Here is a 25,974-nt window from a genome sequence, read left to right as displayed (position 1 = left end):
TAACTTCTTTATCATCAGCTTTTTCTTATTGGGTTCCCTGAGGTCCCCACCAAATCCTGCATCAAGGGTCAGTGTTCTCAATCTTTTTTTGGGGGGGCATAAGTATGAAAAGGAAATTTTTGTTTATTCATTTCTATTCATCATTTCATTATTCATTATTCCATTACATTCATTATCATTCATTCACTTATTGTCATTTATACCCCTATTTTTTTGTCCATAAGGTCCAGCTGAGTCAGGCTGATTTAAAAAAAAGAACTTGAAGAAAAAAGGGGGGGGCAGGGAATCATGACAGGAGCTCCAAATCGCATAAACGTCATCACGTTCAAAGTACATACAGCCTTCAGGTTCTGAGAAACCAGCGAGATGTTCCTTAGTCCCCAAAGAATTCCAGGCTTAATCAGGCTGGCATGACTTAACTGACCTCCTGGACCTCCCTTGCAGCAGCCCTCCCCTCCCCCCCCTCATGTGATCCCTCAAGCCAACTCAGGTCACTTTGTCACCTCAGTCTATCGCCCACAAGTGAACCCCAATCCTCCAAACTGCTCGTTTATTTTCTGGGTTTGCTCCCAGTTCTCTAAGCTCTCCCTCTATAACCATACCACACCCATTTCATTCTGAGGAGGAATGGGTTCACTGTTCAGGCAGTAAAACTCTTTAATTGCCAAAGAATGAACTTTGAGATTCTTGGCTTTTTCTACGTTGCCTTCACCCAATGATACCTTTCTCACAGTGTGCACACCAGTGCACAGACAAAAAAGAATTTCTTCATACATTAACTTTTGTCTCTCTTCAAACAAGTTAATTTTCCTTGGTCTCGGACCAAAAGACACCTGGAAGAGAATGCCAAAGGCGTTCTCTTTCGGCAGCAGAAGGAGCACATTTATAAATCCTGTGCAGTAAGAAATAGCCAGAGGCTGCTTTCAATGAACCATCGTGATCATAGGGAATGAGGCTCTGAGTCTAGATCAATGAATACTTCAAGAGATTAGGAATGACTCCCATTCAGGCAATCTATGAATTCTGAACCCAACAGTAATCTATGAATAAGGTTGTCAAATAAAGTAATTGCCAGGACATCATGAAAATTGGGGGAACCATGTTTACCTTGTCTGGAGTGGAAGAAGACCACAGTTGATACTACAGCAGGGAGAGTCTTGGACTCAAGACTTAACATAGGGAGATTAAATTTGAGCAGGCACTGACTGGGTGTGTAGCTTATTGATGATCAAAGCTTTAATTCTTAGCACAAAAAGAAAAAAAATATAAAGAAAGTTAAAGAAAAAAGAATAAAAAGGAAAGGAAAGAAGAAAAAAGAGAGCGAATACAGGAGAAGAAGTGAAATGAAGAGGAAAAACAAAACAAAAGAAAGAAACGGACTCATTCGCTTTCTCTGAACCTTGGCTCTTTTGGGTTGCCGTCGTTTCCATGGGATACCAAGAGACGCTGTGTCCCGAGCGCCCTGTATCTATGGAGACGTTAGTGCAGCGTTTGCTTGAATTCTGAACGTTGGAGCCCAGCAAGAGGAACAAGTGTCAAGGTATCTGTACTAAAACCCCCTTTTATAGGAAATCGTGGCGGGTCTTTAGAAAGTCCTTTCGTTGTGGGCGAGATTAATTAGATGCGGGAGCCAGGAGACCCTGAGAAGCCCCCTAAGTACATTTTGTTCCCTTCGTTTTAAGGCTTTCTTTCTCAGCTCTACTTGACACTCCCGGTTTTTTCACCTGTTGTTTGTAAAAAAAAAAAAAAAAAAAAAAAAAAAAGGTTTTTTTTTTTTTTTTTTTTTTTTTTTTTTTTTTTTTTTTTTTTTCGAGACAGGGTTTTTCTGTACAGTCTTGGCTGTCCTGGTGTCCTGGAACTTACTCTGGCCTCGAACTCAGAAATCCCCCTGCCTCTGCCTCCCAAGTGCTGGGATTACAGGCGTGCACCACCACTGCCCGGCCCATTTGTAAAATTTTAAGATCAGAAACTAGGCAAATAAAAGGAGCTGGTAAAATTCCCCTCACCCGAAACTAGAAAATTGGTTTTAAACAACCCCCCCAAACACACACACACATACAAAACTGCACATTTTTTCACAGCAAAATGTTGGAAATGACCTCATCTGTTCCCGGAAAGGCTCCATGCTTACTGCCTTAAGTCCCAGCTGGACTTAAGTAACCTGAGATGGTTTCCTCCAGTGTTAGAGAACCCTCTAGGAACAGATGAGTTAACAGAGGGTTTCTCTGGTTGGTGGAGAGAGAATGAAATTGTCTTTGGGAAATGTGTAAACTCCTAAAGATAATCATGAGGTTGTTACATTATAACATGGGGAACTTAATTAACCACCAACTTGAAGAAGGAGATTTTTTTAGGTTAAATAAAAAGCAAGTCACAGCCAAGCATGATGATTCATGTCTTTAATCCCAGCGCTAGGGAGACAGAGGCAGGTGGATCTCAGAGTTTGAGGTCAACCTGGTCTGTAGATCTAGTTCCAGGACAGCCAGGGATACACAGAGAAATTTTGTCTCAAAAAAACAAAAGAAGGCAAATCACATGCAATGATAAACAACTTTAGGGATTAAAATATCTGTTGAAAACCTCACAATACTGTCTGGATCATTAGTCAAATTGATACTATTTAGGATATGGATAATCTTACTTAAAGAAGTGAAAAGAATACTAAACAGTGTGAAATATATAAATAAGTTCAAAATAAGTATTACAGCTTTGTTGTCCAGTGTAGTAGCTACTAGGCAACCTTAACTATTGAGCACTTGAAATTTGGGTGGTCTGAATTGAGATAAACTGTGAATATAAGATGTGCTGGACTGGAGAGAAGATTCAGTGCTTAAGATATTCATTCTCAACATACACATATTGGGTGACTCACAACTGCCTCTAACTCTAGAGCCAGGGGATCAAATACCCCCTCTGGCTTCCACCAGTGCCACCTGCATGTGGCAAACACACACACACACACACTTTTAAATTTAAAAAAAATAGATGCACTGCTGGGTGGGGTGGCACACTCCTTAATCCCAGCACTTGGGAGGCAGAGGCAATCGGATCTCTGAGAGTTCAAGTCCAGCCTTGTCCACATAGCAAGTTCCTAACTAGCCAAAGCTACATAGTGAGGCTATGTCTAAAAAACAAACAAAGACAAACGAACCAACCAAATAGCAAGTTGAACAGACTGAGGAGAACAAGCCAGTAAGCAGTGTTCCTCTACAGTTCCTGCCTCCAGGTCCCTGCCTTCTATTCCTGCCTTGACTTTCCTGAGAGCTGTAAGAGATTAACCCTTTGCTCTTCCAAGTTGCTTTTGGTCATAGTGTCTGCGACAGCAATAGAAAGCAGACTAAAACATGTGTAGCCATGGAAGAAAAGGGCTACATCAGCCTTATTCCAAAACCCCTCCTCCATGTGGTTTCTGGAGTGGTATTCTAGGCCACTGATGTTCAGCCTCGTGCCTCAAGGTGCCACCCTGTAGCAATAGCACTTGTCAAAATAAAAAGCAAACCTCTCCTCCATCTCAACTACGGTGAGTCTTCTCCTCCAACTCTCTCTCTTCCTCCTCTGCTCCTCTCTCAACTCCAGACTCATCTGCTGATCTGGTAGGAAATTTTGGCTTTGCTAGATGCTCATCCAGAAAAACCAATGCCACATCACGAGGACCAGGGAGAACTGCAACTGTACAATGAACACTGTGAATGAAGATTCGTGCCTGAGTGCCAGCACACTGGGAAGTAGCAGTGTGACCACCCAGGTGAGGGTATGGCTGGGGTGGTGGATCAAGTGTGACAAGACCAAGTAGGGGCATGGTCACAGTACAATAGGGTGAACGCCTGGGGAACTGACTTTCCCATATACACTCTGGCACTCACCCTCCCTAGATGGATCTCTGGGCAGACCTGAGTGTAGGGGGTGCTGGGAACTAGTTTATAGTGCTGTGAAGGTAACTTTTATTCCCCTAAGGTAATTGTCATCTCAGAGGTTTACTGCCTCAATCTGCTAACCTGGGCCTAGTCTTGGAAGCTTGTAGCCTTGGTACAATCTTACCTAAGCCTAGAATGTTCTCAGCCTCTGAGACACTGCTGAATAAGCTCACCCTTTCTTGTTCTTTCTGATCTCTGGCTAGCTGGCTCAATTCAGCTATTCTGACTCTAACTTCTCTCCACACTGACTGATTCAAACTGGATTCTTTCCGCTTCTCCTGACTTGCTCTGCTTGACCTCAAACTAACTCTGGCAATCTGTTCTAAACTTCTGGATCCTTCTCATTCTCTGGCTCCTCCTGTCTTCACCTGGATCTAGCTTGTTTTCTCTCTGCAACCTGACTCTCTATAACTGCCCCATAAAACTGTCCCCACCTTCTGCTTTATCCCTCAAGTGGCTTCTCTTTCCCCTCTCTTCTCATGAGAGTTGGGCGTATCCTAGTCTGTCAAATCTTTTCTCTGAATTGTCACTTTGTCTGCTACTGAATTAGACACCACTTTTAGACAAACTTTACCTTCATTGTTTGGGATTAAAGATATGTACTAAGGGTGTGTCTGTATTCCAACCAGGGGAATTAAAGTTGTGTGCTAAGGCTGAACCACACCACAGCTAGAAGCAGGTTTGCCCAGTAAACAACACAATCTTGGGGTTCACATTGTGATCATATATCCTGAAATGCCATGCCCAAGGGTGAGGGACTTCATCACCCCTTAAGTGCTAAAAGCAGGATGGAGCTGGGAGATCTTTGCCTGTTTCCCAAGTCTCGACTTCTTCTCCTTTTATGCCACCTGAACAGCTTGTAGATCCCCTGGACAGGAAAATATGCCTCATAAGGAGGCAAAATGATGTGAAAAAGAGGGTAATCTGGGGCATCGAGGTCGCCGAGGAGCTGCACTGGAAAGGCTGGGAGCTGGGAAAGGAGACCACAAGAACCCTGATTCTGAAAAACCTCTCCCTGAAAACCCAGAAGATGAAGTACAGGTACCAGAATGACCTACCACCTGATCCCTCAAGCCCCCAAGGTGGGTTCCTCTTAAAAAGAAAAACAAAACAACCTTTAAAAGGTCATCAAGTCAGAAGAACATTCAAAACATGTGCAGTGTGAAGAATCCTAGAAATAGTTACTAACTGGAGCCCACATCGTGGGACCTTCCTACTTGCAGAGGACAACCATTCTGCCTCCTGTTCTAATGACTTTCTTGCTTTTCCCAAATGAATTTGCCACATGTGTTGGCATCTTTTAAGCAACCAAGTCCAATTTACCTTATGGACTTTAAAGGAAAGAATATGATTTGCTTTTTGTAACCTTTTCTTTTTAAACACAATTTGTCTCTCAGTATACACCTCTAGTATTCCTGTTTTTCTAAAGAGCCTTTCAAAATGTTCTTTTATGTGTATGTAATTGCTTTTTGTGAATGGCCTGATGATATATTTCCTCAACTGAGTGTGCCGTTTTCTCAGCACCATTATTGGCACTGGTGTGCTCGAGTTGGTGGTCTCCCCTATGATACTGACTGCTTAACTGTGTAGATCTCTAGCTGGAATATGATCTGTGCTCCAGGTCTACCAGTAGGATCCTGGGGTTAGTCAAGTCTGAAGTAAGCTTGGTCATGTAAATCCTCCATCGTCTCAAGATTACCTGTTGTTCTTATCCCTTTGAACTTTCATAAAAACTTAAAATCAGCTCAGTACACATATAACCAATTTTTGGCGCATGACAGTAGGATTTGGCTGAACATACAAATGAATGAACTTGGGAAATCACACATTACAGTACTGAGTCCCCCTACATCTGGTTTTCAAGTGCTGGCATGATAGGTATGTGTCACTGTGCCCAGTTATATGTGATATGCTTTAAAGTTGTTTTTCATCATTTGTTGGTTGATAGTTTTTTTTGAAGGTTGTTGACTTTTTTGTTTGTTTTGAGATAGGATCTTATAATATAGGCCTGCCTGGCCAAGAACTTGTGGCCGTCCTCTTACCTCAGACTCCCAGGTGATGGGATTACAAATATGAACCATCATGATTGGCTAGGTTTTCCAATATTTTCAAGTTTTTTTAAGACTTATTTTTATTTATCTGCATGTGTGTGTATGCCTGTGTGTATATACATTCATGCATATGTATGTGGGTGACCTTGAGTCCAGAAAGGTGTGTGTGTATGTGGGGGGGGGATGTTGGATCTCCTAGAGCTGAAGTTACAGGCAGTTGTGAGCTACCATGTGGGTGCTGGGAACCAAACTTGGATCCTCTGAAGGAGCAGCAAGTGACCTCAACTAGTGAGTCACCTCTCCAGTCCCTAACATTTTTGAATTGAGGTATCATTTGTTTTGTCTTTTCCCTATTTTGTTCATATGGTAAATTATATCAACTGACTTTCTGCATTAAGCTAATCATGAATATCAGGATAATTCCAACATTGTTATGTACTTTTCCTGACTCCCACTCCTCCTCCCTCCTACTTCTTCCCCTCCTCCTCTTCCTTCTCCCCCCTCTCCTCCTCCTGCTCCTCCTCCTCTTGCTCCTCCTTTTCCTCCTCCTCCTTCTTTCTGACTAAGTTTAGTCTAGTTTTTGTTCTGCCTCTGATAGGTTTTAGTAATAATATATAGTTGTTAGAAAGACAGTGTTAGGGAGTGTTTCTGTGTTAGCTTGAAGAGGAAAGACTGTCTTTCCTCCAGTGCTAGGCAGTGTTTGCTACGACTCACCTGTTCCAGTGTTTTCTTTATGGAACATTCTTGCCTACCCTTTTCCATTTCTTCAATGGTTTTGGGTGCTGTGTCCATAAAGTTGATTGACTAATTTTCCGGTTGGTTTTGTACGTTGCATTTTCTGAAAACGTGTTTGTTCCACCCACACTCACCAGGTCATTGATGCAGTCATTGTCCACATCATTTATCCTAGCTCTCTCCATGATCATCATCTTCAGTAGAGACAGGAGTCTTGCTGTGAATAACTGTAGTACGAGTGGAGGAGTAGGGAGCCAGGCATGGTGGATGGTGGCACATGCTTGGGGGATCAGGAGGAGTTCAAGGCTTCATGCAGCAAGTTTGAGGCCAGCCTGTGCTATATGAGACCCTGTCTCTAAGCAAACAAAGGAACTGTGTGTATGAATATGTGTACATGTGTATATATACATGTGTGTACGATGGGAAAGGACTTGAGGATAGTCCATTTGGTAGACTGCCTAGCATGTACAAAGCCTGTACTTGATCTCCAACACTGTGCAAACTAGACGTGGTGGACCATGCCTGTGATCCCAGCACTAGGGAGGTAGATGCAGATTAGAAGGCAGAGGTCACATTTGGCTATATATGGAGTTCAAGGCCAGCCTGAACTCCAAGTTCAGGAGACCTTGTCTCAAAAAATAAAATTACAAGGAGGAGGAAGACATAGGTCCCCTTACAATCTGGTCCCTTAAAGAGTGACTTCCATCTTCCAGCTTCCTCTGGTGGTTCTGAGCCCAGCTCAGATGTGCTTACCACCTGGCTCTTCTCTGCAGGTCTCCCAAGACCAAGTTCTTCTTCACTATCATTCCACAGCCCATCTTCCTGAGCCCAGGCATAACGCTCACACTCCCCATTGTCTTCCGACCTCTAGAAGCGGTAAGATCAGCCCAACAAGCAATGCAATGTGGGGAAGGGTAAAAGATCAGAGACCTCAGAATAGGAGGAATCTGAACAGCGGAGATTTCCGCACACACCTGTACATCCCGTGTTTGGGAAGCAGGAGCAAGCAGATCTCTCTGAGTTTAAGGCCATCCTGGTCGGCATATCTGCATCCTGGTTTGTAGTCAAGGCTACAAAGTGAGATCCTGTCTCAGAAAAATAATCAACCGAACAAAAAATAAATAAAAAAATAAAAAAAATCTACAGCTTAGGAAGACCCCCCCAAAAGGGGCTCAGACCTTGATCTTGTCCAATAAAAGGGTGTTTCCTACTGGGCATGGGGTCAGAAAGGGCTGCAATTACCACCAGAAAGCTCCTGATTCATTAGGCACTTACTCTCTGCAAGGTTCCTCAGAATGTTTTATTGTTGTTGTTGTTGTTGGTTTTTTTTTAACTTTCTGTCTTTGAGGCTCATTATATTGAGTTATAGTCTCACTATGTTGCCCAGGTTATCCTGGAACTTGTAGGCTCAAGGGAATCCTCCTGCCTCAGGTTCTTGAGCAGCTGCGATCACAGGGGTATGCTGCTGCATCTGGCTCCTCAGAATTCCTTGTTTCCCACGAAAGTGGCTCCCCCCCCCCAGGGGCCAAGACAATATAAGCATTCATGAAATTCTGATATGGTGGGTTACAGCCCAGCCCTCCTGCTAGGGATCCACTGGAGGGGTGGCTTAGCAGACGTGCAATGTCCTGACTATTACCTGAACACCACTCACTGGTAACTGCCTCTTCCTCTACCTCCTGTCCTGCAGAAGGAATACACAGACCAGTTGTGGTTTGAAAAAGAAGAGGGGGTGTTCTGTGTGACCCTGAAGGCCACCTTGCCTTGCTATAAGCTAGTCTGCCCATCATCTCTGCAACTGCCCATGTGTGCTCTTGGGGACACAGTGGAGACTTGGTTCTGTCTGAACAATGTGGGGTGAGAAGGTCCTGAAGTAGAGATAGCAGTCCCCAGGGGGGCAGGGAGGGGGAGGAGAACTGTAGTGAGCAGGGGAGACAGGCTCCTGCCAGCAGAACCCCAAGACCTGACCTACCCCCTCACTCTTAGGGACCTGCCCACCTTCTTCACCTGGGAAGTCCCAGCCCCATTTCAGATACTACCCACTACGGGGTTACTGGAGCCAGGCCTGGGTTGTAAGATCAAAGTGACCTTTGAGCCCCTCATAGCTGTCATCCATGAAGTCGAGGCATCATGCTGGTATGGAAAGGGAAACAAACAGAAGAACAGCATTCACATACAGGCTGCAGGTAAACCTGCCCTCCCACCAGAGACCCCCCTCAGCCCTCCCTACGCTTTAGATCTCAGTGCCCCCCCAGGTCCCCCACCTGCCTCTCGCTCTTCCACCAGCCCTAGGCTTTATCTTCTATTAAATCAGACTATCTCTTCTGGTGGTGGAAGCAGGGGTGGGGACACACGATGCACAGTCTTGTAGGGACTGTTTAGCTGGGGATCTAGAGGCCCTGATAGGTTCTCCCCAAGACATCCCCCCTTCCCTGCCCCAGCTAAATGTGCACAGCTGCTGGTGAGCATAAAGCACAAGGGGCCAGAGGACCAGGACCAGGAAGGCTTCCAGAAGGTGGTACACTTCGGTTATGTCTCCGTGGACTCCGTCGCAGAGCGGCAAATCAGGCTGTATAACCCATCTGTGGTGTGCATGCACTGGGAAAGGATAAGCAAACGGGAATGGGCAAGGCTCAGGGACCCCAAGCCCGGGTATACTTACAGATCCCCCTTCCTCCCCATCCTCAGACCCAATGCCTTGCACGTTCCTGTGTCTTGACTCAAACACAGAACGCACATGTGTCAATAGCTGTCTCCTCTCAGCGGAGGCTGGGTTCACATGTCCTGTAGCCCACTGAGTGTTCTGACCCCCAGGCCTAAGGCTAGCTCTCATACTACCTTTGGGAGGAGTAAAAGATGCCCCCGCTCTGGGCAGCCTTGAGATGGGACACACGCGTGGCCAGCCTGGATACCATCTGTCCCTGATCCCTCACGTGGCTTCCTCAGTATGATGCACAGACCACCCAATTCTGGGACTAGAACCTTTCCTTCCCCAAACCCCTGGCTCTACAGGTTAACGCCCCCTTCAAGATTGAAATGACCGAACACATGCTGACGAAAGACCAAAGCTTCTCATGTTCCATGAACCAAGGCATTGTGCCCCCAGGGGAGAAGAAATGCCTGTCACTTTACTTTCACCCCAAGACCTTGGACAGCAGAGCCATTGACTACTTCTCCATCATACCTTCTGGCTGTGCCACCAAAACTCTGCTCCAGGTTGTGGGTCTCTCTAGAGGTAATGACCATCCCAGGATGCTGCGCTCCCCAGAGAGTCCCACTAGGGAGTCATTCACTTGAGCGCTTTGTCTGCTCCTGGTCCCTGGGCCTGGGTGTCTGCTGTCCCCTGGTGGCCATTGTGGGGAAGCACTGTGGCTACCTGGTGATCCTATACAGTAATGATGGAACCAAGAGTTTTGCAGGGGTCCAGCCTAACCATCTGGCTCCAGGGAGCACTCCATCCAAGCGGTGGAACTTCCTAAGAGATATCTTTTGAGGCTGGCAACCCCCTGCCCACCCAAAGGGCAAGGCTCTCTCGCAGGGACCCCTCTCCTCTGCCTAGGTCCCGATGTAGTGCTGCAGCACTCCTGTGTCAACTTCCACTGGGTCAAGCTCGGGGAGCGCTGGGAACAGACTCTGTGGATTGAGAACCAGTCGGATTGCCAGGCTCACTTCCAGTTTGACATCGACTGCCAGGAGAGTGTCTTCAGCATCAGGCCTGCCTTTGGAACCCTGGCAGGCAAGACCCGTGTGACCCTGCACTGTGCCTACCAGCCCACTCACCCACTCATCAGTTTCCGGAGGGTGGCCTGTCTCATCCATCACCAGGTGAGTGAGTGATGGAGAAGGGACCAAGATGTGGGGAGGAGGCCCTGAGACTCGGAGATGAAGGCAAGGCTTGGTGGGCGCCCTCCTCTTTGCAGAACCTCTAAGGGATCTGACTGGGTCATCTGCCCCTGTAGAGCCTCTGCCATGGCTTTAGGGGCAGAACATGGCCAGGGTGCATGAAAAGCTCACTGGTGGGTGTGCCAAGTTCTCCTAACTGAGCTCGAGCCATTGGCTCTGCTGCTTCTGATGTCCCTGCTGCCAGTCAGTGACATCACCTCACTCGGGCATGCGCAGGAGTAGAGACCTCTGAAGCTAGACCCAAACCCAGCCCCCGTGGGCATGTGATGTGCAGTACCTGGACATGGTAACAAAACGGAGGCTGGAATGTCGCCTAGGATTCCCCCATCAACTGGGCTCTGGGCTTAACCCCTTTAGCTGGGGAAAAGGCTCTTTTGCCCGGTTCTCATAAGTGCAGCGTGGGCTCTGGGAGGCCTTGGAGCAAAGAGACAGAACAGACGTGGTTTTCTGCCATTCTACCCTGGCAGAGTGGGGCTAAATGCTGGGTCAGCAGGAGAATGCCCAGGAATTATGGGTAGTGTGAGAAGGGCAAGCAATAACTGAGCATCCTAGCTCCAAATCGAGGCTGCTCTCCCCTTGACTTGCCCTGGGATACCACAACTTTCTCCTCAGCTAGTAGGCAGCTCTTAGGATGTTGCCCTGACCTCCATCCTTCAGCCTCTGCTCCCTAACTATACTCTGTTGAGCCCCCACTTCCCCTTGCCTCACCGCCTATCCTGGGCTCTGTCTTGCATGGACAAATGTCACAGGACCCACTGTTTCTGGACCTGATTGGGACCTGCCACTCAGACAGCATCAAGCCAGCCATCCTGACGCCTCAGCACCTCACTTGGTACCGAACACACCTGGCTCGGGGCCTGACCCTCTACCCTCCTGACATCCTGGCTGCCATGCTAAAGGAGAAAAAGCTGGAACGGGATGAGAATGGGGCCCTCATATTGCCCATTGAGGTATGTGAGGTGCCAGATATCTCAGCCCCACACAGAGGCAGGCTGCTCTCTCCAGGATCCCCAGCCCTCCCTTGCAAGTCACTGAGTAGGCCTGTGCCCTACACTACTGTAGCTGGGGATGACCTGCATGGAGCACTTGAAGTCTTTTCGGGAAAGGAGGGCGCCGAAGAGAGTCAGCAGCAAGAAGAATGACATTTGGACCCTGTCCCAGTCTCTCCCTATGCAGGATCTGGAGGGCCTACCAGACCAAAAGTACCCCAATATCCCTCCCATGATGGAGTACTTTTTTGACGGCACCAGGGACCTAGCCATCTTTCCTCCGGCTGTCTGCCTAGAGCCTATTGATGTGGACTTTGGTGCCTGCCCTGGGCCTGAGGCCCCCAACCCTGTTCCTTTGTGCCTGAGGAACTATACCAAGGGCAAGATCACCGTGGTCTGGACTGGCAGATCTGACTGCCCTTTCTGGGTGACCCCGGTCACTAGTGACGTGCCCCCACTCAAGTCCATAGCCCTGCGCCTGCACTTCAAGCCATCCTCCCCCAACTGCCTCTACGCTGTGGAGCTAGAAGCCTTCGCCGTTTATAAGGTGTGTGCATACAAGGCAGAAACAACCATGGAAGCTGTCTCTCCCTGGAGCCTGAAGGGCAGAGTCTGGTCACAAGGATGACCCCTGGTGGTAGGGCATTACCTAGCTGCTTCTATTCTTTTCCTTGGCTGTACAGTGCCCTCTTCTGGTTTTAGCCTCCCAGGCTCATGGTCTGACTTTGCCCTCCTGCGTCTCACTTCTGTGTGGTCTCCCCCCTTGTGTTCCCCCAGGGAAGAACTCAGCCAGGATCAAGCACTTTGGAAAAACTTAGTGCCTAGGGAGGAGCCCTCTGGGGGTGTCAGGTAGGGGTCCCTGGCTACTAGTCCTTAAAGAAGGTATCCAACGAAAAAACATTGCTTTTATGTTGTAGTTTGTGGGGTTTTCATGTTTTTGTTTTCTGTATTTTGTTTGTTTTTGGTTTTGTTTTGTTTTGCTTTTCAAGATAGGGCTTCTTTCACTATACAGCAGGGTTGGCCTCAACTCCTTGCAATCTCCTTGCTTCAGCCTCCCAATTCTGAGACTACAGATGCAAACTCACAACTTGCTCAAAGCATAGTTGTGGGGGTTTTATTTTTGTTTTTGTTTTGTTTTTTGTAGAGAACTTCTTGTCTAGTGTAGGCTAGTCTTGAATTTGCTGCATCGCCAAGGACAACCTTGAACTCCTGGTCTTTAATGCCTTCATTTCCTGAGTACTGAAATCGCAGGGATGGACTGCCACCCTCAATTAATTTGGTGCTAGGGTCCAAATTTAGGGCTTGATGCATGTTAGGCAAGAACTCTACCAACTTAACTATACCCTTGGTGTTCTCTCTCTCTCTCTCTCTCTCTCTCTCTCTCTCTCTCTCTCTCTCTCTCTCTCCTTTTTGCTTGCTTTCTTGCTTTTCTTTCTTTCAAGACAGGGCCTCACTGTGTAGCCTCAACCAGCCTGGAACTCGCTACTTAGACCAAGGTATATGTCACTATGTTGATCCAGACAGAGTAGAATCTTTGACTGTTCCATTCTCATATATTAGCAGGGCTATGGGAGACAGGTAGGAATATGATGCTAACTTCTGCTGGTCAGTTCTGAGCACAGCAGATATGGGTTCTAGACCTGTGCTGATCCATAAGGCAGGCACCAGCCAGTCATATGTGACCAGTGAACACCTGAAATACAGTGATCCAAGTAGAGAAGATGTACTGTGAGTATAATATACACCCAAGTTTCAAAGGCTGAATACGGAAATAGTGTGAAACATCTCATTAATAGCCTTTATAATGATTGCATGCTGAAGTGACTGGAATTTGGAACTGTTGAGTCAAATGAAATAGGTAATTGATATTTCATTCTTTTTTTTAAAGATTTATTTATTATTATATCTAAGTACATTGTAGCTGTCTTCAGACACACCAGAATAGGGTATCAGGTCTCATTATGAATGGTTGTGAGCCACCATGTGGTTGCTGGGATTTGAACTCAGGACCTTCAGAAGAGCAGTTGGTGCTCTTAACCACTGAGCTATCTCTCCAGCCCAATATTTCATTCTTTAAAGAATGTGGCCACTGAAACAATTAAAATTGCATTTTCGGCCAGGGTCTGTGGCTCATGTTATATTTCCATTGGCCAGCACTGTTCTGGGTTCATTCCTGTAGAGCAAACCTGCTTTAGCTTCCTACCTACCCCACTCCCCTCCCTACAGAGGCTCTGGTAACAGCGGGAGGGATTTTGCGCGTCTGTCTTAGGCAGTCTCCATCAAATCCTCCTTTCTAATGCCCAATATGGGATACCTCCAGCACAGGGCTAGGGAGGGGCAAGTGACTGTCTTCTAGGGTCAGTCCCTGGACTCTGAATTTCCTTGTGGGCTATCCTCTGCAGGTCCTTCAGTGCTACAGCAATATTGAGGAGGACTGCACAGTGGTCCCATCCTGGTGTCTGAAGGTTCGGGCTCGAGGCCATAGCTATTCCCCTGCCTTAGAGCACCACATCCCCCACTATTCCCTGGATTCACCCAAGGTGAGCATGGCCCCAACCATCGCCAGAGCAAGACGAGGGAGAGACCCCAGCCTGCACTTCCTTGTTCTCTTTCTAATGGCCTCAGTAATACACCCCCATGTCCTTCCTGGCCACCCTAGGGATTTAGGCCAGTGAAGAGCTTGGTTTTGGATCATGTGTGTCCCATCACAAGAGCAGTCTACAGTCTGGGTACCAGCCCTACCCTCTCCACCTGGGAACTATACTCTCCAACGCCTTCATTGGTCTTGCTCACTGGGCTCCTGCTGGCTCCCAAGCCCTAGGCTGGACCCTGGGGATGAACTAGCCCAAGGCATGAGCCCTGTCACCCTTCTGAGGGTCAGAACTCCCAGACCCCTTCCCTGGGTCCTTGGAGGTCTTGTCTGTCCTGGGAGGTAGGATGACACAGGGCTAAAGAATGCACGGCCTGGGGCCAAGTCCCCAGAATCCAGTTCTGCTTTTCCTTCCCAGATGCAGCCTCTATGGTCAATTTTTCACTATTTTGTGATTGGAAGGTATCACTTTAGAACAGTGGCTTACACTTCCACTCTCTCATCCCAAGTCTATGCTGCCTTGATACGCATCCCAAGGTCACCCCTCCCTAAAATAAAGCTCTCCCTGACGCTCTGAGTGCCTGCACTAGTGCCCTTGGCCCCTTGGCAGCTCCCTTCTGTGTGACCAGTGGCAGCCTGTGTGGCTTCCACACTGAGGTCACATAACCTCGTCGGTACAGCTGGTTGGGAACTTGGACCAGGGGTTCTAGGCCTTGGGTTGTGTAGCCTGTTTAGTTTTTAGCCTAGTTCTGGCCAAATCCAAAATGGCCAAGAAGTGTTTAGGAGCTGGGACTATTGGGGCTGGATCCCCTCTGACATCTGAGTGACAATCATCTAGAAAGATGGAATGACGCCAGACTTCTGACCCAGGATGGCTGACTCCCTAAAGAGTAACTGGAAGGCTCTGCTAAAAACTAACTTCACCTCTAACCTCAAGGACAGACCTCTTTCCCTGGGTCCTGGGACCACCACATCCCTATGTGTGAAGGTCTTTGGGGGACAGAAGTATTCTTTGGTGGTAGACTGCGGCCCCCCTTAGTCTCCAGGAATTCTTTGCTGGCTGTGCCATACACAGAGATCTTGGCTCTCCTTGGAGACAGCATCGTCCAAACCTGGGTGGGCCCCAAACGTGCACCTAGGGACGGAGGTCTGAGGAAGGACCCTTTTCCCTCTTATTCTCCCCACCTCCCAGATGTTCCCAGCAGTGTCTCCCGGAAAACCCTCCTACAGAAGTCTGTTTTTGGTCAACAAAGGCTCCACGCTCTTGACCTTCAGTCTGGCCCCCAATAGCAGCTCAGACATCACCCTGAGGCCCTCCTCTGGCCTCGTCGCTCCTGGAGCCCACCAGGTCTTCCTTGTCAGCACACACCCCAAGGGCACCTCATGGAAGCAGCACATTCTCTACCTGAACTTCAACTTTTATCCCCAGTACCTCAAGGTAGGAGGCAGGGGGAGGAACTGGGCCTTTACTGGGTCTTCAGGCCGCGATCTGTCACTTGTTTTTTTTTTTTTTTCAAAACCACATTTTTAGGGCCCATGCCAACATATGGTGGGGTGGGAATGGGGGCATTCCTCTAATAAGGTGGAATGGGAGGTGGTCTGGGCTCCACCCCTGGTGACTCAGCTGCTTCTCAGTTGTCTGCTCCATGGAGTTCAGGGCTAGAAAAAGCCTGCAAAACCCCCAGAGTCATAGACTCATACCTGAAGGGAGTAGAGGGGTGTTTGCAGTCAGCCCAGGGGCAGGAATGGATGGTTAGACCCATGAAAAACTGATGCATCCTCTCTTGGTCCCTGAGGCTTCAATGTTTGTTTGTGGTTTTAAGATAACAAATCTACTAGGTGGTGGTGACACACTCAAAAGACAGAGGCAGGTGATCCCTGTGAGTTCGAGGCCAGCCCGGTCTGTGTAGTGAGTTCCAGGGCAGCCAGGGCTACACAGGGAAACGCCTGTCTTGAAAAACCAAACAAACAACAAAAGACAATATATCACTATATAACCCAGGCTGGCCCTAGACTCAAGGTAGTCTCCTGCCTCAGCTACTCTGGTTACCACCACACCTAGCTCTGGGTTCTTTTTAATCTGCTTTTTGAGAGAAGCTGTTATGTTCAGTCTAGAAGACAACTGTGGCTGTCTCCTCTCGTGTGAAAATCTGCACAGATACTTCCTTTAAAAAAAAAAAATGAAGGGAAAGCCAAGAGATCATGGCAATGTCCTTCCTTCCTCTGCCTCAGGAAGTGAGCATGCAGAGCAGAGAGGAGCCACTGGAGCTGAAGCTGGATGCCCACAAAAGCATCTTCTTCAAGCCTACCTGGGTGGGCTGTTCCTCCACCAGCAACTTCACCTTTCACAACCCCTCAAGGCTGCCCCTGCAGTTTGAGTGGAGAGTCTCGCAGCAGCACCAAAAGATGCTGGCTGTCCAGCCCTCCAAGGGTACCATTCACCCTAATGAGAACCTCGTGAGTGCCTGGGCCCATTGCCAAGGGCAGATAGGAGGGCACCTGTCACCTTTACCCGTCTTACCAGTCCTGTGGCCTGTAACGTACGCCTGCCTGAGCACCTCCCCTAGCCTGCGAGTGGGCTTTAGTGAAACCTTCCTTACCCACAGCTTACAGGAAACTGAGGCTTAGGGGGAAGAGTATTAAAAAGACCAAGACCAGGGGTGCAGGGTTGAGACTGGAGGCACCATTAGTGACGCCAGTGCCCAGGGCATGTCTAAACTTCATCATTCATGATATCCGAGCAACAAGATTGCTGGCAGGTAGTTTGAGTCAGCTGGGTATGGGCCAAACAGGTGACTCTCTTAGGAAGGGGTGAGAAAGGAGACACCCAGAGGTTCCAGGTCAATACAAAAGGGGGACCCAAACTCACTAAATAACAGATGCTGTCTCCTATTCTGAGGTAGGTCAGACTCAGAGCAGTAACTACCAATACATGGTATCCATACATACCCAGGGATGGGAAATAGAAGCCTAGGAAATTGAGATGTAGAAACCCACTTGAGTCCTGGGCCCAGCCTCTGGACACCAAGTGTCTGACCTTGGTCCAGAGAGTCCACTTCTCTGAGGTTCCAGTTTCCATCAAAATGAATCTGGAAAATACCACCATGTCCCTGTCACGGAGATGTAGGATGGATGGGGCTTCTAGATGAGATTATATGATGTGTGCAAAGTGGCATAAGGAGGCAGGTGCAAATGTGGTGCAAGCGTTTGTAACAGGGCCTCCCCCAGCCAGGAGGGGGGTGTCCTGGACACACGCGTGCAAGAACGAACCGTCTCTGTGACTCCAGACACTGACGTGGATCTTCAGCCCTCTGGAGGAGACCAAGTACCTGTTCCGAGTCGGGATGTGGGTCTGGGAAGCCAGACAGTCACAAAAGACCAAACCCCAAGCCACTGTGCACTACAGGATTCGGCTGGTGGGCATGGGTGTTACTGGATGCCTCTCTGTGAGTAGAAGCTCTGTTGGGGGAGGAGCCAGGACCCAGGTGGGAGGGAAAGTTGTGCCCAGCCCTAAGAAGGCAGGCAACAAGGTAGAGGACAAGCTACGGATCCTTGCATGCCACCTCGGATCTGCTTCTCCTTGGGGGATGGTAGGAAGGCTAGGGGTTGAGGGCACCCCCAGAAGCTAGTTGGCTGTGATCTCAGGCAAAGCCGGTGGAGCTGGACTTCGGGAACGTACTGGTGAACAGCCAGGAAGTCAAGCCTTTGGTGCTCTTGAATGACGGCAACTGCACCCTCTATTACCGCCTGATCCTGGAGCAGCACAGGCCCAAGGGCCTCCACAGTGACCCCTGTGGTACTGAGGCCTGGACTGGGTCTGGGGCCAGGGAGGGGTGTGTGTGTGTGTGTGTGTGTGTGTGTGTGTGTGTGTGTCTGTCTGTCTGTCTGTCTGTCTGTCTGTCTGTCTCTGTCTGTGCTTAAGATAGATGGCCCATACATACTATGGGTCAGACAAGACAACTGAAAAACCTAGCATTTCCCCTTTTTAACTGTGGCAAATGCTGGCGACCTCAAGAGGCATGGCTCTTTCTGCCCCGGCCTGCTCTGCCATCAGGGAGTGCTGTGGTGACCTAGGGGAGGGTTTACCTGAGGAGGGCACCTCTGTCCAGATACCACTGATGACCCCCTGCATCACTATCTCCCCCACCCCCACCCCAGCTCTAGAAGTCGACCACTCGGAAGGGACCATGCCGCCTCATTCCCAGGATACCATCTATCTGACTGCCCGTCCAAAAGTCCGTTCCCAATATTCCTGGACCATTAGCTACTGTCTCCTGTCCCAAAGAGGTCCGTGGGCTCTTGGTAGAGAGTTGGTGCCAGGATGGGGAGAAGGGAGGAGGTAAACTGTGAGATACAGAGCCAGAGGCACACTAACTTCTAGACAAGCTGGCAGCCAGTGAGAGCAGGGTGGCCTGTGCCTTCGGGATCTGATGGGTGTGACTGTGTCTGCCCACGTGAAGTCCACATACCTGGTGGACATACCTGGTGCTGTCAGAATCACGGGCAAATCCTCCACGAGATGGAGTCGCCACTTTTCCCCGTGCCAGCGTTGGGATTGAATCCAGACTCCCCCACACTTACTGGCCGTGTGGGACTAGCTGATGGTTTTACCTAAAACATGCCTCAGCTTCTCCACCAATGAAAGGGAGATGGTCACAGGCTACAGGCCACACACACACACACACACACAAATGAATAGCATATGCCACCATATTGATGGACATTGAAAGCAAGACGCTAAGTGAAAGAAGCCAGTCAGAAAAAGCCGAGCAACCGAGTGTCTGAAACATTCAGAAAAGATAAAATACACAGGTGGAGAATAGATTCATGATCGCTGGCAGTGGGGGATCGGTAGATGGAGGAGCATTAACTAGTTACTGAGTTTTGGGGAGGGAGACAATGGAAATTTTCTAAAATTAGCATTGGTGGTCGCATGTGTCTGTGAATATATAAGGCCTATTGAATTGTGTGTGTTAAGGAGAAGTTTTTACAGTCTATGAATCATGCTACATTGCAATGAGTTTGAAAATAGTGGTGTAAGTTAAATTGCCAGGATCTATGTTAAGACAGGACAGTGCCCAGCACACCAAGTCTTGGACAGGAGCTGGCTGCCATGGGAAATACGCTCAAGACTGAAGCTGAGCCACTGTTTATGAGCAGGGCTCTGCGCCTAACCCCACGGGAGCTGAGCTCTCTGCTCTCCCTGACAGACCCTCCCCCCGACAACACGGATGGCAAAAGGAGGGCGCTGTGCCGCGTGTCCCTGGCAGCTGCGTACCCTCTACTCTCCGTCCTGGATATCTGCTCCATGGGCAGCGCCGAGGGCATCACTCGCAAGCACCTGTGGCACCTCTTCTCCCTGGACACGCTCAATAGTTACTTGGCACGTGACCCGACTGTCAAGGAGCTCACTTACAAGGTGCCCACCCGGCACAGGTAAGCTGGGTATGGGGCCAGGGCAACACTGGATGCTCACAAACCACCTACCGATACCCCAACACCAGGCCTTCCCCAAGAAGCTGAGTCGCAGGGGGCAGGGGAGCGGGCTATAAATTCTTAGAGAAAAACAAGGATTGACGTTATCTCACTCACCCTGAGTTCCGCATCTTTCACTTTGTGCCTGGGGATGGGTACCCAAGGTTAGAGTCCTGAGTTGTCTCCAGCTCCTGCACTGAGCCATTTCTCCACTTCACACAGCATGAGCCGTACACCCCCCATCTTCACTCCTCTGAAGCTGGACTTCAATTTTGGAGCAGCACCACACAATGCCCCGCCCTCAGTGGTACTCCTCATACTGAAGAACTGTGGGCTGGTGCCCTTGGACTGGTATGGCTATGCAGAAAGGGGGATGCTACAGGGGTCTGGGGACGGAGCCCTAAAAGCCAGGAGTCCCAGGGAAGAGTCATTTCCTGGGTCTTCCTGGGAAACCCACAGGGGATCTGTGGGCGGGTCTCACTGACAGGGTAAGAAGGCTGGGAGAAGACTGTGACTGCCCACAGCACTCAGGAGATATGATTGGCTGCAGCGAGGCTCTGGGCAGGATGGAGCCTGGGCACAGCTATAGCAGGGTCTGAATGCTACAGGCCCAGGCACTATGTTTTTCCAGCTTTCAATTTTTTTAAAAAAAAGGTTTATTGGTGGGATGGGAAGGGGACCTGGAGAAGGGGGTAAAGACAGAAAAGAGGGAGACAGAAGGAGCGAGAGCAGAGAGAAAGTGGGGAGAAAGAAGGGAGATTCTAGCCCTGTTCGGGGACGTGTAGGGAAGAGGGGAGAATGGAGAGACGTGGGGGCAGCTTTCAATTCTTGATCTTTACAGTGGTCCGGTAAGAAAGACCTCTCTTGTTAAAAAAGACAGGCCCTAAGGGTCAAGGGACAGAGCTCAGGCAGAGCCACATGGCTCACATAGCTGGTAGAAACAGAGCTAGGTTCAAATCCAGGTGTACCAGCTCCAGAAAGCCTGCCTACACCCGTCAGACAGCAAGAAGGCTTTAAGTTGCTTCTGCATATCAGGGCCGTCTAGGTACCGCCCCTCGCTGCTTCCGGACAGATTGCAGTCCAAGGGCTGGGATCAAATGGAGGCAAGTGTAGGTTAACATGGAGGGCAGACTTCTGCTGCCGCAGAGGATCCTACCACTGGAGGGCGTGCTGAGCAAAGAAACTGCGCTGCTGGAGAGTGAGTGGAAGCCCTGAACTTGTCAAGCCTGTCCATTGTCCTGTTGTCCTGCCCTCTCATCAGGGCCCAGAACGCATGTCCAGCAAGCCGCCCGCCCGCCCCGTTTCCGTGCCAGGCTTGTTCGAGTTCCTGGTGCGAACACGGGTAGCTTTCTTAGTAAATGTTCGCTTGCGAACTTTCAGTTCTGGTTGACTAATGAGTATAAAAGAAGGCAGAGAGTGGGTCAAGGCCCACCCTGACTGGTGGGTGCTGGGAAATGGGGGGAGAGAGAGAGAGCAAGAGAGAGCGAGAGTGAGAGTGGGAGAAGGAGGAGGGGGAGGGGGGAAGGGAGAGGGAGGGGGAGGGGAGGGGGAGGGGGAGAGGGGAGAAGAGGGGAGAGGGGGAGAGGGTACACAAGCAGGGGCATCAGTGGTGGGAACCTGCTGGCCTGGGCAGGTGGAGGACATCTCAGGATTGTAGGGTGAAGAAAGGTCTCTACACTGACAAGTAGACAAGGTTACCCCAAACTCTGACATTTCTCTGCTGAGCTCATAAAGAGTGGATGGAGCCAGGACGAGTGGTGTAGGAAGAGTGAGGAGTTGGGCTTGAGATAGCAGTGGGCAGGATGAAGGGTAAACCTGAGACTGGGGGGTGATCAGAGAGCCATGAAGCTCCCTTCTCCCCCAACCCTTCTCCTCCCGACACCTCTGCTGGGTTTGACCCTAGGATATGGTTTCATAGCACCTTGCATTCAAGTGGACAGCCTCAAAGACATCAAATATACCGTTTAATACCATTTGTTCACTAATGTGCTTCTTATTTCATTGGCTACATTTGTCCCAGACTCTCTCCAAAAGCAAGCTGCAGGTTGGTCCTCAGAATAGGACTACGGACCAGGCCAATCCCTGCCGTCCCAATGCAACAGGAACCCAGGGCAGAGCAGCCTCCTAGGACAGGGTAGTGTCCTGGGAGGGAGGGCAGTGTGACAACTCAAAAGGGTTGTTGACCACTTTTGGCAGGGCAATGGTGAGATCAAAAGACTTTCTGGAGGACTGTGTGGTGTTTCAGAACTAGAGTGCTTGCCTGTCATATGCAAATCCCTGAGTTTGATCCCTAGCATGGTTAGAAGGAAAAGGAGGAGGAGAGGGAGGAGGAGGAAGAGGAGGAGGAGGAAGAGGAGGAGGAGGAAGAGGAGGAGGAGGAAGAGGAGAGGAGGAGGAAGAGGAGGAGGAGGAAGAGGAGGAGGAAGAGGAAAAGTTTTTGAAGAAAGTAAGAAAATGGAGGCCTCAAATACATCTGGAGGTACAGGCAAGGGCAGGGCACAAAGAGCCTAGAATCTTCCTCCAGAGAGTTGAACTTGTTAAGGGACCTATGACATTTGAGCTGCAGAGGGGACAAAGGCCCAGTTAACATCCACAACCTGTCACTCTGATCTCCAGGGGATGGTGGTTCAGGAAGGTACTATATGTCCTCCAGATTATGGGGCAAGCATGCACATTAGAGCCAGTCAGGGGACAGGCAGTGGGATCATTTCACCAGGAGACCAACCGAGTAACTGTAAAGGAGATGCAGAAACTCCCCAGAGGATACTGAAGTAGCAAAGGCTCCCACTTTTGGCCAGCCACAGTACCACATGTCTGCAATCCCAGTGTTGCTGTGGCAAGGTGGGAAGTGGAGACAGGACAGTCATTCCCAGGATCTTGTGGGCCAGCTAGTCTGACATCCACAGTGGTAAACAAGCCCTGTCTCACACAAGATGGAGGGCAAGGGCCGACACCCAGAGCTGCCCTCTGACCACATGCATGCTGTGTCACCTCTGCAGCCGTGCTCACATACATGTATACATACATCACATACATACACAAAAAGGGTTTTCTTTTCTTTTTTTTTTTTTTTGAGATGTTTAGCATGTGTTGGCATATTTTCATACCTGCATGTTAATCCTACAGGCAGACTCCTGGAAGTAGGTTTTCTGGGCCAAAGGACACGTATGTGTTTTATCTTAGCAGACGCTGCCCAGTTCTTCCCAAAAGCCAGCAGGACTTCCTTCTCCCTCTGTGTGTGATACTGTCTGCTCTTTCTGAACCTTTTGCATCTATTTTTCAAATTTCCCATGTGAGAGGAACAAAGACAGACCCCCTGTGAGTTTGAGGTGCTGTTCCCCAACTCCCAACTCCAGTGAGGCTCAGTGTCCATCTTCAGTCCCTGACCCCATTTGCTGCTGGGACCAGTCCCCCCGCCCCTGCCTGCCCATCTCTCTAAGAGGGTATTCTATCGAATGGGGGACTTGGGACGCCTCCTCTCTCTTTTTAGTTTTGCCAGCTGATTGGGGGACAATATCTACTTTTCTACAGTGTGAGACCTTGTGAGGGTGCTCTTCACACTCTTACTTGCTTCAAGGTCACCAGCCCTCTGGGCACCTGTTCTCCACACTGTGTCAAAGCTAGCTTCGACACCCTCCTTCTCAGGGGCCCCTGGGTGATCCCACCAGACAGCATTCCCAGGATTTGCAAATGGCCCCCTCCTGAAAGCTCATGAAAGAAAGATAAGTGGCCAGCCCTAGATGACTCACACAAGTGACACCCTTGGCTCCTGGTGTCTAAAGTGAGGGTCCCACTCTTCTGTTTTCTTTATTATTTCTGGGTCTTCATGTGTCTTTGGTTAGTTTTTGTTTGTTTCTTTAAAGACAGTGTCTTAGTCATTATTCTGTTGCTGTGGTAAAACATCAAGTCCAAAACAGCTATTATAAAAAGAAGCACTTAATTGGGTACCTGATTACAGTTTTAGAGGGTTAGTCCATGATCATCATGGCGGGGAGCAGATGGACATGATGGTGAAGAAGTAGTGAAGAGCTTAACTCCTGACCTGCTGCCAGCAGGCAGGGAAGGAGTGAGACTGAGCCTGGCATGAGCTTTTGAAACCTTAAAACCCACCCCCAGGGATATAACCTCCTCCACATGGCCACACTCCTCCAACATGGCCACGCCTCTTAATCCTTCCCAAACCATTCCACTAACTCAGGATCAAGCATTCAAACATATTTGAGGGAGCTAGAGAGGTGGCTCAGTGGTTAAAAGCGCTGACTGCTTTTCTGAAGGCCATGAGTTCAAATCCCAGCAACCACATGGTGGCTCACAATCATCTGTAATGAGATCTGATGCCCTCTTCTGGGGTGTCTGAAGACAGCTACATATAATAAATGTACTTACATATAATAAGTAAATAAATCTTCAAAAAAAAAAACATATGAGGGGCCATTCTCATTCAAACCACCACACAGGGTCTCATTGTTTAACCCTGGCTAGTCTGGACCTTCACTCTCAGCTGTCCTCCTGCCCGGCCACCCGAGTACTACTGTTACAGGTATGAGCCACCATGCTGGGAACATTTTTGAAAGGAGAATATCTGTAGCTATAATTGCTCACCAGAACATGGGTCAAAGAACAGGAGGTGTGGTAAAGGCCCCTCTGTCTGCCTGTCTTTCCATCTAACCTATCCTTTGCTTGGCTGCACTCCTCTGTCTGCCTGTCTTTCCATCTAGCCTGCCCTTTGCTTGGCTGCACTCCTCTGTCTGCCTGTCTTTCCATCTAGCCTGCCCTTTGCTTGGCTTCACTCCTCTGTCTGGTTTGCCTTCTCCAGGGCTCTCCTCTTTCCAAGTGACCAGCAGCTGGACCTGGACCTGTGGGTAGAGCAGGAAGACCTCAACAGCAACGAGCTCCACCAAATGCGTGCAGAGGACAATTGCCTCTTCTCCATCAACCCCAAGACTGGGAGCCTGAACCCTGGGCAGGAGCAGATGGTGGAGTTCAAATATAGGTGCTCCTGCGCCCCCTACCATGCCCTTCCTCTCAAGAGGTCCTTGTATGACTCTGGGGTGCCCTAGACAATCCCCCCCCCCGGGGATCCATGTCCTGCAGGGAAAGTCCATGTCATGTCTGCCTCATTCCAACTCAGAGGTGGTTGTCCGGCTCAAAGCCACACTTGTTTTCCCACTCCAAGAAGGTTCTGGAACTCACTGTCTTACTTGTCTCCTCCCTTGAAGACACCTGTTTGTCGGCACCGATCGCCTTTCTGTGCTCTTCAAGGTGTCCCATGGACGGGAGATCCTGGTGAGACCTCACACCCTAGTCCTGCTGGACTAGGACGTCCAAGAGAGAAGCTAGGAGTGGTGCCCCTAGGACCCCGGGGCCCATATCTCCGTTGGGTATGCCCGTTCTCAAAGGGCAGCACACCACCCACAGGCTCTTTATCTACAGCTACAGTTCATCGGTGTGACAGTGAAGCTGGGGCAGAAGTATGTGCACTTCACTTCTACCATCCACCAGTTCATTCCTGTCCCCATCGGTGACACATTGCCCCCACGCCAGGTCAGTGGTCTGCCTGAGCCTGCCACTGAGAGGCCTAAGTATTGATCCCTGTGTGTCTGTGCCAGTCCTTATGGGATGGCAGACACTGCCCCACATGGGACAACTGAGGAGATGTAAGGACAAAGTCTTCTGGTACTAAAGCCCTTTTGCCATGCTCCATTCCCATGCAGAAGTATTGCCCCCATTAGCGCAAGGTTCTTCCAACTTCTTGACCACCAGCCATACTTATATTGGGTATCATTTGTGCTTCACTCCAGTGTTTAGATATACACTCAACTAGACTTACTGTGAATCTGTACTTAGGCTCTTACATACAAAGTACACAGTATCTCTTTATTTTATCCTATGTTCTACATGCTAGCTATGGCCCTCTCGGTTCATCTATACCTGTTTGCCAAGAGGTCTCAGCCACAATTTGGAAAGCATTGCTCTCAGAGAAGCTCATCAGGAGGGACACAGAGGACAGGGATGGGGATCTTTAGAAGCTGCACACTTTTCTTTCTTTTGTGTGTATGTGTGTGTACACGTTTGTGTGTGTATGTATATAATCATGTGTGTGTATGTATATAATCATGTACACATGTGTATATGTATGTATGTGTGCATGTGCATTAATGTGGGTGAGGGTGTGTGCATGTTGGTGTGCATATGTGTACATTTGTGCATATATATATATATATATATATATATGTTTGTGTGTATATTTATGTACATGCTTGTGTAGGCCAGAGCTTGTCATCAACTTTTTTTTTTTTTTTTAAAGAAATCTCTGA

General features: G+C 49.0%; 1 protein-coding gene across 1 annotated transcript in view; it reads left to right on the top strand.

The window, feature by feature from the left end:
* Nucleotides 1–1,468: 1,468 nt before the first annotated feature.
* The window catches only part of Cfap65 (cilia and flagella associated protein 65), a 33,896-nt gene continuing 9,390 nt past the window's right edge, over nucleotides 1,469–25,974 (top strand). Inside the window, exons 1-22 of the mRNA XM_021198538.2 lie at nucleotides 1,469–1,540; nucleotides 3,577–3,745; nucleotides 4,771–4,955; nucleotides 7,474–7,576; nucleotides 8,391–8,557; nucleotides 8,687–8,886; nucleotides 9,142–9,287; nucleotides 9,713–9,935; nucleotides 10,260–10,525; nucleotides 11,353–11,553; nucleotides 11,765–12,139; nucleotides 13,995–14,132; nucleotides 15,375–15,620; nucleotides 16,415–16,639; nucleotides 17,470–17,628; nucleotides 17,828–17,978; nucleotides 18,341–18,469; nucleotides 19,393–19,618; nucleotides 19,880–20,008; nucleotides 24,474–24,650; nucleotides 24,877–24,943; nucleotides 25,091–25,201. Coding sequence (XP_021054197.1) covers nucleotides 3,617–3,745; nucleotides 4,771–4,955; nucleotides 7,474–7,576; nucleotides 8,391–8,557; nucleotides 8,687–8,886; nucleotides 9,142–9,287; nucleotides 9,713–9,935; nucleotides 10,260–10,525; nucleotides 11,353–11,553; nucleotides 11,765–12,139; nucleotides 13,995–14,132; nucleotides 15,375–15,620; nucleotides 16,415–16,639; nucleotides 17,470–17,628; nucleotides 17,828–17,978; nucleotides 18,341–18,469; nucleotides 19,393–19,618; nucleotides 19,880–20,008; nucleotides 24,474–24,650; nucleotides 24,877–24,943; nucleotides 25,091–25,201 — 3,753 coding nt within the window. The 5' untranslated portion in view covers nucleotides 1,469–1,540; nucleotides 3,577–3,616. The remainder of the gene's footprint in view (nucleotides 1,541–3,576; nucleotides 3,746–4,770; nucleotides 4,956–7,473; nucleotides 7,577–8,390; nucleotides 8,558–8,686; nucleotides 8,887–9,141; nucleotides 9,288–9,712; nucleotides 9,936–10,259; nucleotides 10,526–11,352; nucleotides 11,554–11,764; nucleotides 12,140–13,994; nucleotides 14,133–15,374; nucleotides 15,621–16,414; nucleotides 16,640–17,469; nucleotides 17,629–17,827; nucleotides 17,979–18,340; nucleotides 18,470–19,392; nucleotides 19,619–19,879; nucleotides 20,009–24,473; nucleotides 24,651–24,876; nucleotides 24,944–25,090; nucleotides 25,202–25,974) is intronic.

This window comes from Mus pahari, chromosome 5 (genome assembly GCF_900095145.1).
Source record: "Mus pahari chromosome 5, PAHARI_EIJ_v1.1, whole genome shotgun sequence".
NCBI lineage: Eukaryota > Metazoa > Chordata > Mammalia > Rodentia > Muridae > Mus > Mus pahari.
Note: the sequence above shows the minus strand (reverse complement) of the source record. Positions and strands in the feature narration are given on the sequence as shown.